Source organism: Bombus pyrosoma, linkage group LG12, assembly GCF_014825855.1.
Source record: "Bombus pyrosoma isolate SC7728 linkage group LG12, ASM1482585v1, whole genome shotgun sequence".
In the NCBI taxonomy this organism is placed as follows: domain Eukaryota; kingdom Metazoa; phylum Arthropoda; class Insecta; order Hymenoptera; family Apidae; genus Bombus; species Bombus pyrosoma.
The window spans coordinates 5,212,556-5,224,530 of record NC_057781.1 but is presented as its reverse complement, the minus strand read 5'-3'; the positions used below and the strand labels follow the sequence as shown (position 1 = coordinate 5,224,530).

The 11,975-nt window shown below is 39.4% G+C and overlaps 1 protein-coding gene across 1 annotated transcript in view; it reads right to left on the bottom strand.

The window, feature by feature from the left end:
• LOC122573403 (alkaline phosphatase-like) overlaps window positions 1-11,975 on the bottom strand; it is a 234,674-nt gene that overhangs the window by 42,411 nt on the left and 180,288 nt on the right. Inside the window, exon 7 of the mRNA XM_043739705.1 lies at window positions 10,310-10,504. Within this exon, the coding sequence (XP_043595640.1) occupies window positions 10,310-10,504 (195 nt within the window). The remainder of the gene's footprint in view (window positions 1-10,309; window positions 10,505-11,975) is intronic.

The following is an 11,975-nucleotide window of genomic DNA, read 5'->3' as shown; positions in this document are numbered from 1 at the left end:
CTCTCGTCTCTGGTTTTGCCTACCGATTTTTCGAATTTCGCGGTCGCGGTCGCGAGAGGGTTCGAAACGAACGTACATTGCTCGAGCACGCACATGCGAGTGGGCAACGATCACTGCTGTGATCGTTGGTCAGTCCATGTGCACCTCAATCAGCTTCCGCGGTTTATATTTTTATTTTACCTTTATAAGTTTTTTTTTTTGTTTGCGATTTAGAAGTCTCGAGCTTAGATTTAAGTTTCAGCGGGCATTGCGCCCGAAGAAAGAAGAGGCTATAAGCCGAAGAGGCCCGGCAAACTGCCACTCAAGAGGGCAACTACTAATGGCTCCCCATCCTCTGGGTCATCCAGAGCATGGGAAGTCATTATTGTTACTACTTTGTCACTATGCTCGCTTTTAGTATTTTTAGTAGTAGTAGTAGTAGTAGTAGTAGTAGTAGTAGTAGTAGCAGTAGTAGTAGTCTTTGCTTCTTTGGCCGATGTATATGTCGGCCCATCGTCCCATTGGGCAAATCGCGAATTTTCCTATTAGTGTCGCGACAGATTAATTACGGGTTGAATTAGAGTTGCGAAATAACATCGCGACTTTTTATTAGTGTGGCGAAAGAATGATTACGGGTTGAATTAGAGTTGCGAAAAAATGATAATCGCGTTTGCTTTAGAGTTGCGAATTACGATAGCGCGATTGTCTTTTGCAATTTTTATTATGAATTTTTAGAATTTCTTCTAGAACTATACGTATCAGAATTTATCCTGCTTTCTATTGTTTAAAATTAGATTATAAAAATGTTAGTTTTCAATTAATTGTATAGTATTGAAAATAGCGATACTAGAATATTTGAAATAGTTTTTTCATATAGTAAATAGTAATTTTCACTGAATTCACTTTAAGATTTAGCGTTGCGATATCATTTCATCGCGAGTTCTATTAATTTTTCCCTTTAGCGTTGCGATAATGAACGATCGCGTTTTATTAAGTAGAGTTGCGTTTACAAAGTGCCCCCCCCCCACCCGACTACATTTTTTCGGATACTGGATCACACGATACAGCTACAAGCGCTGTACAAGTGTGATCGTTCAACCGCCTAAATGGTTACACTGTGATCTCTCGCTATTAGTGTTGCGTATTTTTTTAATTATGAGTGCATAGATTTATATTTATTAGCGTTGCGTATCAAATTTCGGGTATTTTCAAAATTTCTTTCTTTCTCTTTTTTTTAAATGGTAGGTTAATTGACATTGCAGATATAACGAAGCACTCTCCGCGTTTGATTTTGAAAATTTTCTGCTTCATAAATATTAATAGCAAGTTAGCGTTGCAAAATATGAACATAACATTTAAGCTATTAATTTATGACATTTAAACTATCACTCAACAACATTTAATCTATTACTTTATAACATTTAAGTCATTAATTTATAACATTTAAACCATCAATCTACAACATTTAAACTATTATTTTATAACATTTAGGCTTTTAATTTATAACATTAAAACTATTACTTTATAATATTTAAACTGTTACTTTACAAGACTTAAACTATTAGTTAACAACATTTGATATATTAATTCCTCACAATTAAATTATTAATTTGTAACAGTTAAGGTAATAATTTATAGTAATTGCGATATTCATATATAACATTTTATTATTAACCTAAAACTATTACTCGATTAATTTTTAACAATTATGATTTTAATTTATAACAATATTATAGAATCATCAGAATTGCTATAAACTAGAATTTCCAGTGATTTCTATTCTGTATGATAAATTTATTGAAAGATGAATTTATTTATAGTTGTTTAAACAGGAAACGATGGTTACTTAATATGTAACTAAGACAACTAAATTGATAATTTACAACTCACACCTAACAATTAACAACTCATAACTACTCGGTAACTAATGATGAATAAATTTCAATACACGCTACTTCTTTGCTCCAAAATAATTTTATATCTTCTGCTTCCGATGCTTAAAAATTCTTTAAGTAAATGGGGCCCGAGCGTAGTTCGCTCCTCGTGATGGGTCCCGGTAATTGGTATCGTTTTCCAAATAATGATACACGAAGTACTATTCTGAATGTTAAAAAAGTAATGTAACATTAATTTTAATATTAGGATTAGATTGCTAATGGAAAACTACATATATTAATATTTCCGAGTATTACTATTTGAAAAGTTATATGAAGCGAAAAACTACTTTAATATGGTCTAGTCTGGATCATCCAAAACACACAGGAAAAATTGTCCTCACGATTTACCGGTTCGCGATCGCTCAGTGCTTTCAACCTGTCGCGTGGCGTACTCCCTCGCGCGTATTCCAGGTACGTACTGGTCAACGTGCACTGGACAACTCTTTGGGTTCGTAAATCACCCCAAGGACACCTCTGCCTTGATGACTGCTCGATGACTGTTCGACGTTTGCGTCGAATCCAGGGAGTTATCGTTACACCAGTGATGCTTGGGAATCTGCAGTCCTGTCCGATTAGTACTTCGGTACTCGGACAGGGACCTGCAATTTCACGTCCTCCGTAATCCTGTTCGATTGGCCTCGCGGGCGCCCCACTGTTCAGTTGGAGTTTTGCCTTCGTAATTCTATTCAGCGGACCCTCCCCGGGCGCTGCTTGTTCAGTTGGAGTGTGTTAAGTTGCAAGCCTAGGTGTTGGATCACTGACATCATCGGTCAGTACCATCGACTGGGATTCGTCTAAGTTTCGAATGGCAAAACAGGAATCGAGTGACGGTCAATGCTTGGGCTTTCCGCTGAACCTTAGGGTTATCTGGTGCACGGGGGTACGTCACGTAGGTTTGTTAGATCTTTTGAGAGATCGCGATTTCGTTCGTCCCTGGCGCGCCGCGGTGTTTCTTTCATCGCCTGATTGTTGAGGCTCCTTTTCCGTAGTAGCCTCATTTTTGTTCTTTCGTTCCAAGTTAGACAAATGTGTCTTTGATACGGAATGCTGCCGATAGGGATGCGAATTATTGTACGATGTTTGTACTGATCGATGTAATCGTTGAGTGTGAGATACATTTTGCGTTGTGTGGGAGATAGATATTGCGTTGTGTATGCTTTGTTTTACGTTTGTAAAGACCCGTGTAACTCCTGCGTAGGAGATAGATGTTTCGCGGTTAGGCCACGAAATAACTATCTCTTTACGCAGGACCATGATCAAATAGAGTCAGAACTCGACATTGTTGCCAATAGGTTGAATGTCGAGACCGATGCATAATGTTAAATAACTCATGGGCGGGTCTCTGGCGTAGTCACCTCCTCGTGGTGAGACCTGGTAATTGGCATCGTTTTCCAAAAATTAATCAGTTGATTAATCTTTGGAAAACGATACCAAGCTAAGAACTACGCACCAGTCCAGTTTGGGTCACCAAAAGCCGCCAAAAGAATTTTGGATGATCTAGACTGGACTAATACCCCCCTGCAGGGGCACCGTGGGACACCGTGGGACATCGCGGGACACCGCGGGACACCGTGGGATGCGTGCGTCGCGTGCGTCTTAGCCTTAATTAATCGTAAGATAGATACCTATGTTATATGCATTGTAAGCTCATTCTGTACAAAGATACTTATCTATCTTGGAACGAAAAATAGAAATCTCGTCTTCCTTGATCCTCCCGCTTATCACATTGAAAGAATTGTTCCCGCGATTTATCTGCTCACGGTCGCTCAGTTCTTTCAAACTGTAGCGTGACGTACTCGCTCGCTCGTATTCCGGGTACGTGCGGGTCAACGTGCACTGGACAATTCTTTGGATTCGTAAGTCGCCCCAAGGACACCTCTGTCTTGGTGACTACTCGACAACTGCTCCTCGGTTGCCGCGAATCGCGGAAGTTGTCATCGCACTGGTGATACCTGATTCGTAAATCTGCAATCCTGTCCGATTGGTACTTCGGTACTTGGGCAGGGGCCTGCATTTAACGTCCTCCGTAATTCTGTTCAAGTGGCAAACCCGCGGGAGTGGACCCCACTGTGCAGTTGGGGCCTTGCCTTTGTAATCCTGTTCAGCGGTCCCTCCCCGGGCCGTCACTTGTTCAGTTGGAGTGTGTGAAATTGCTGGCCCATTTGCCGGATCACTGGTATCATCGGTTGATGCCATCGACCGTGATAAGTTGCAAACGACGTGACAGGAATCGAGCGAAGGTCAATGCTTGGGCTTTCCGCTGAACCTTAGGGTTATCTGGTGCACGGGGGTATGTCACGTAGGTTTGTTAGTTCTTTCGAGAGATCGCGATTTCATTCGTTCCTGGCGCGCCGCGGTGTTTCTTTCATCGTCTGATTGTTGAGGCTCCTTTTCCATAGTAGCCTCATTTTTGTTCTTTCGTTCCAAGTTAGACAAATGTGTCTTTGATGCGGAATGTTGCCGATAGGGATGCGAATTATTGTACGATGTTTGTACTGATCGATGTAATCGTTGTGTGTGAGATACATTTTGCGTTGTGTGGGAGGTAGATATTGCGTTGTGTAAGCTTTGTTTTACGTTTGTAAAAACTCGTGTAACTGCTGCGTAGGAGATAGATGTTTCGCGGTTAGGCTACGGAATAACTATCTCTTTACGCAGGCCCATGATCAAGTAGAGTCAGAACTCGACATTGTTGCCAATAGGTTGAATGTCGAGACCGATGCATAATGTTAAATAACTCATGGGCGGGTCTCTGGCGTAGTCACCTCCTCGTGGTGAGACCTGGTAATTGGCATCGTTTTCCAAAAATTAATCAGTTACTTAATCTTTGGAAAACGATACCAAGCCAAGAACTACGCTAATACAGTCCCGTTTAGATCACCAAAAGTCACGAATAGAATTTTGGATGATCTAAACTGTATTGTAACGTAAGACACCGCGGGACATCTTTGGACACCGTGGGACACCGTGGGGCACTGTGGGATTTCGTTGGACACTGTCGGATTAATTCTTTCGAAGGATCACGAACTCGTTCGTATGCGCCGCAATTTTGAATTTATTCTCTGATTGGTTGCTGTTTCTCTTTGGCTTCTCCCTACTTTTAAGGAAAATTTAGTTCGGACATCTCGGGGTTTATAATTTTTCGGTATTGTCAAATGTTTAGTGTCGCGAAAATAGAGCGAAAGTAGACGGAAATGTACTAATACTTTAGTACAATGAATCTTATGTTCCTTTTGCAAGAATGGAAACTGTATATACATACAGTGTCAGTAGCTTCATTTTCTTTCTTTCGTTCTAAGCTAAAAAATTATATGATGTTTATAAAGATCAATGCTATCATTATGTGGGATATACATAGGTATTGCGTGTGTATGTTTTCTTTTTAATTTGGAAAGAATCATGTACGCGCTGCGTGGAAGATGAATGTTTGTATACATCGTTTACCTTTTCGTATCTGCTTGTGCTACCAGCTCGCGTGAGGCTACACTTCTTTGGAAATTACGTAGCGAAACTAAGGGCGAAAAGTCATTCAGTTGTCTGATTTCGTACCGATAACATGGCTGCGTTGTGTCAGGTTTGTAACGTATTCTAATCTATTGCTGGCGTCGCTTCCTCATTACTACCGTTACTATTCGTTACTATATTTTTCACTATCGTTTATATCTCGTTATTAATATCATTTAATTAATATACATTTATTTAACGATTCATTCAACATTAAGACAATGAAATTAAACGGTTTTCTGACATTTTTATTTCAATTTTTCTTCGGTCGTCTATTTATTAAATGATACCGTTACCGGTAGCTTCTATCGTAAACTTTCGTAATAAAATTTGACTTTGATTGTGTTTTCATCTAATTATTTTATATATTTGTTTTCACTTGTATTTATTTTTTTTGTAGGTTATTCATCGACAGCAGGAATAATATAGAAGTGGCAGCAATATTAATATATGGACGCAACGACGATTAATGATCGATCCGATGAATTTTCATGGAAATTTGGTAATGTTTGATTTATTTTAACTAAGGCAGCTGTGTATGGACGATTCTATTGTCTTTTTATTCGTGCGTGGGTAACATTTAATATAAAATTTATATTTATTTTAAGATATATTTGATACATATTTCGTAATAAATAATTTCGCAATTATTTGGGATACTAAGATGAAAGTAAATGGAATTAAATAAGTCGTTGTTCTATTTTGAATATATGAAATAATTCTCTTATTTGTAACGAATTATTTTATTGTTTCAATGTAATTCGCGGTATAGAATTCTTAACAATTTAACGATAACTTCACACACAGTTTGAAACATAAAAATCTTAATAACAATAGCTTTAACTTACTTTGATAGGTATCGTAACGTTCACATATCCTATTCAAATTACTTTACTATATTATATGAATTTGCTATAGTTAATGTCATATTCTTGGAAAATAGCTTATATTTTTTTCATTGAGGTGACGTGCAAATAATTTTGAACACTGCTTCTGCATTTTCGAAAATGTGCTTTGATGAAGATATTGCCTGAGATCATTTCTCAATTAATGCTACATGTTTTCTAATATTAATATGATTAATATGATTTATTCAATTAATAAAGTAGAATCATTATAATCTGAAATGAAGTAATAAAATATAAAATCAAAGAATGTTAGTCCGTTAAACACAAATTAGATAACTAATCATCTTTATAAATCAGGATTTTCAGATTTAACCCCTCCCATGCCCATTGTCAGGATCTCATTCACGTGCTCAATCAGGTGCTACTTGAATGGGAGAAAGACATTGGGCACGATGATCATAATTAATGTAATAATTCCTCAGCGACTGACGATGTGTTAGTATATCGTGCACGACGTATTTTCCACATTGTGTGTGTGTTGATAGGCCGTGGAATTGCGTTGGTTTTTCTCATTCGTTACAACTTCAAATATTAAAAATGTCGAGACATTTATCGATTCAATTTACGTCTCGATACAATCACAATTTCTGATAATATCATCCACACGATTAAGTGTACTCACACTCTTGATATTGTTATCAATTGCAATTATAATTTCAAGTTTATTTACATTTACTTTAACGATATCATTTCCTCAGACGTGTTTTATCACGTTCCACGCAATGGTCACTAGCCTTCGTCAATTGATTTCAGGAAAATGGTACGTAAATTAGAGTGTGCATGTTGTATGTTAAGCTCGGGTGTTGGAGGCGTCCCGGGACGTCCTCTCTAGTGTAGGACCTTTGCGTCCGAGCGTTTGTGTGAGAACCGTGGAGCGAGTGTGTTGGTGCGCCTGTTTTGCTATTTTTTAAATATAGCGCTACGTAGAATATGTAGTATACTTTCTGCTATGTCTGTTAATTATAAGTAGGTAGGACCGGACAGGTTGACACTGTCTTTGGTCAGGTAAACGCGTTTTCGTGTGACCAACCTGTTTCTAGAAATTTATTTGAAAAATCGACGGTGAAACCGGCATGAGCAGGGCATGCTCTCGTCTCTGGTTTTGCCTACCGATTTTTCGAATTTTTCCACGACCGAGAGTAGAAATAATAAAGAAGAAATCGAAAGCCAAGAGCTACTATAGTAGCGATTTACGGTTTCCCCATATTTTTGCACGCCCTTGGCCTTTCAACGGAACGAAAACGAAACTGTTCCTTGGCAACTTCCGGCGAAATAGCACCCCGTAGAGCTATAGAATCCCGAATCTCCATCCGGCGAATTTCCGAAAAGGGTCAAAATCGTTTCACGTTATTTAGAACAACAACCTTCCTTTTGCCTATCGAACCATCGCCGTGGCTACAACTGTGGAAACGAACGAACGAGAGAGGCGGTCCAGACACCGTAGAAAATGAGATCGAGGGATTCGAACGAGCCAGACGATTCACGCACCAGCCACAAAAACTATCCTTTGCATTTCTCGCCGCGATTCGATTTAAGCACGGACAAACGTTCCGATTCCGTTCGCACGGGCTTGTCCAAGAAGATTGGATCGCATTGAAGCTGGGGACCTTGGAATTGGAGGGACGTCTCGCCCTTCCAGACGCGATGAAGAAGTGACTGGAGGGTATATAAAATGGTGTACCGAATCACTTACCTGGTATTGGATTGCTATGCGACCCTTTCCGGTCATTCGACGAGACGAGGCAAACCCGACAGAGACGAAGCCAAACCGGATAAATTATTGGCCGGGTCCCCGATCTTTTCTCCTTTTCGCGGCTTGAATACAGGATCATGCTCGAATTTCATCGAACCAACCGGCCGAAACAGACTCGTCACTCACCGTTAAATACGCTTTTTCCCTTTGCGACCAACCGTGGCCCATCCGAAATCGAACGTTGCAAATCCTGCAGCGCATTATGCATTCAGCGAGGACGTTGATGGACGACGGTCTCTTGTTTCGCTACTTTTGCTGCTTTACTGGCGTGTCGCATCGAAAAGTTTCGAACGATCAATAGTCGAAAAACGGACCGTAAAATGATCAATGCAGATGTATATCGTCAACGTCCTCGGTATTATGTATATTCCATTGACATTCTCGGCGTCGTTGTGTTTCGAACGTGGCGTTTCATGTCGCGTTTCAATAACGATAACATTGTTTCAGATCTTTTGTTATACCGGATCGTTTCTCGTCGAGAAGTTAGTCGATTCAACGAAAAAGGGACAAATGAAAGACCAATAAGAATAGGCGGGAGGCGAGCGTGAAACAAAATTAGGCCAGTGACGAATCAGAGAACTAGCTTGGAAAGAAAATTAAATCGTCAGCAGGGTCACCGATATTAATTTCTCCGTTTGATTCGGTTTTAGATCGTAAGGCCATCCGTGAATGAGGTTGATCGACTCTGGTAAGAGATTCAGCATCGAAGAATGCGCTTTGCATTCTTTCGCGATTTAATTTAATCACGGATCGAACGTCTATATTCTTCATTGCGGAATCCTCCAGTAAAATTGAATTTTATTCAGCTCGTTCTTCATGCTAATCAACGATCCTGATGCTCGGTATTCTCTTACTATCGGTCATGATCTTACGACACTTCTACACATTTTACGAATGTAACGAGTTTCGTTGCGAACGAAAATAATTAATTGAGATTCTCTTCGAGAAATGGTAAATGTATCGTGTTAATCATACGCAGTCCCATATTTTCCACCAACCGATGCAATTTTTTATCTCGATAAAGAAGTGAAATGCAGTACTTTTATCATAATCAGTTTTTTTAATTAATTTTTAACAAAACCATGGTTTTTCAGTCGCATGGATTATTGTGAATGATGTTCAGGAATTTAATTTAATCCATACTTCTCGCGAATTTAATATCGAGAACGGAAGCTTCGTTGCTTCTGTCCAACGGCGAGATTTTAATTACAGTGACGATTTTTGATCGGAAGATACGCTAACGTACTGTCTCCGACTAGCACGATCGGTAACGCGTTTTGTTTTCATCTTTTTTCCTCTTTCTCTCTCTCTCTTTCTATGTATTCTGTGAAACGATGTTAAAGAAATAACGATGTTAATAATGGATCCGTGAAATATCGAAGGGAAGATAATAGCAGAGGTATTTGTGCTAGGCACGATCCTTACGTTTCATCCAGATTAAATTTCGAAACCTACGCTTCGACCTACGGAGCTGTTCATGAAAATTGCATTATTTTTTCTCTCTCGTTCCTTTTTTTTTTTTTCTTTTTTGTTATTAGTTCACTAAATAATTTTGTGCCGTTTGTTTTCTCTCGCTGCACTGCTTTACAACTGTATGATCGCTTGAACCTGTACCCTGTACAAGGATTAATATATTAAGTTGAACTATATTGCAGTAAACTCGCTTTCCTGAAAATCTGTATTATCTGAATGTGATCGGCCACTCTTGTGCACGAAAGCTCGCGTTGTTGAGCGAAAATAACGCGCGCACTTAGCCGCGCTCATATTGTGAAACTTGTTGTTATAGTAGAGAAATAAAATGTAACGATGAGCTGAATTAAAAGATATGTACAAGTTTTAATCGTGTTGGCAAACTTAAATTTCCCATTGCTGTAGCCGCTCTTGGGGAAACTTGGGAAAACATAAAGGTTAGCAAGTGTATAAATTTCGAGGCGTTTACGATTGCGGAAATCGGTGTTGGTGAAATTATGAACGAGCTGCAGGTTAGATATATGACCACAGGAGGCTTCAAGATCCTCTTATTGTTAAAGATCATTGCGTAGAATTTTAAACAATGGCAGGAATTATCGCCGTGTATAAACATAAGTTTACGTGCTACGAGAAATAATTTCTGAGGTATTTGTTGCAAGTTTTCAACATATATCGATAGTTATCGGTACACAGTGAATCGTTTCGGTTGCCAGTACAGATTATGGAACTATCGAATATTGATTTATCGCTTCACTTACCAAATATAGGATTACCACGATGCGTCGCTAGGCCACCAAGCGTGAGTACGTGCGAGTGATCCGCTGTTACGACGAGAAGCGTCTCTGACAAGTCCACTTCCTTCATCACCGCTCTCACGGCTTCCTCCAGCGCCAGTGTTTCGTCTAGCGCTCGATAGGCATTGTTATAGTGATGCGCGTGATCGATTCTGCCACCTGGGGACAAGCAAATAGACCTTTCGTGTTGAATTAGATGTCTAGGGAAATGCAGTTAGTATAGCGAACAGTCATGGTATGAGGATGCAAGCGAATAATTTACGAAAAATTTACTGTAAATTATCGACAAAATTAGTCACTGTCGGAAATAATTTTAAATAAAGTGCGACTTGAAGACCGAAGTTGAACATAAAATCATCTGGCGTCAGTTGAATTTTGTTAGCCATTAAGCTTTAGCTATTAACATAAATATCAATTAACGCGATAATTAGACGCGATAATTCAATTTGATCGAAAGTTGGCAGAACGTGCCACATGGCATGAAATATCCTTTGACAGAGCTAACCGACCAGCAAGTTCTATTCAATTTAGTATCAACTTTACGTGTACTATGAAAAACTCTGGACGCCAGTAACTTTAAAATCAATATTGTCACGTTACAGAAAGCTACCTATAATCCTGTCGACGACTTTAATATCTTTAAAGTTGAAAGAAAAGTGAAGTATGAACTTTTTTAACTTCCTAAAAGCTATAAAGTATAGTATAAACAAAAGAACAAATGCACACTTCTGACGTCAAACGTTTCACACTCAACTGACTCGACACAACGACGACGTTACAGATTTCACGAGGAGCGAATTTAAGAATTAACCCTTTGATACGCTAGCCAAACTATATTCGTGACATGTTATTTAACGTCACTGTTCGTGAAAGATTATACTTTCGTAGAAAAATAGCTATTTATTCTCCGTTGCGAAAATATTATTAATAATTCGCATGTCTTCTAGCCTTCCTGCGATGGCGACACACTTATGCGATACGTCTATCACGAATACCGATTATACATTGTTCATTATAGAATAATCGTATTAACCCTTCCATAATGAATAGCTTAACATCGGTATCCAACATAGGAGTATCACAGTAGATGTATCGCCGTGTGAAAAAGGCCTTATCCTTTTTCCTGTCACTGTGAAGGGATGGCGAAAAACAGATAAAAGAAGGAGCAAAACTAGGGACGAAATTAGAGATCCAACGCGGGGGAAACGAGCGTAATCAGCATTACCGTTGAACTCGCGTTTGTGAAAGTACCATGGTCATTGGCAGTTAACGCTAATTATTCAGAACGATCCGCAAGAATCCCGGATTCAATTATCGAGCGAGCAAACGACGTTGCCTCTGGAATGGATTACTGAAAGTTCGACTTAAAGTTCACCAGTACGCCACTTAGAAACGATCGAGAATGGCAGGATCGATATTACGTAGAATCGGAAGCGTGCACGCGTTCAAGGGAGCGAGAATTGAATCGAGAGTGTGGAATCGAATTCGGTTGCAGGGTGGATCGAAGCAATCAGGGATGAAACGAGACATTCTGCAGTTCGATCTTAGGCTATCGCGTTAAAAGACCCAATGGTATGTCGTATCGCTTGGCTCGACTAAGCGGCGCCATGGCTAACTGCAACGATCCGAT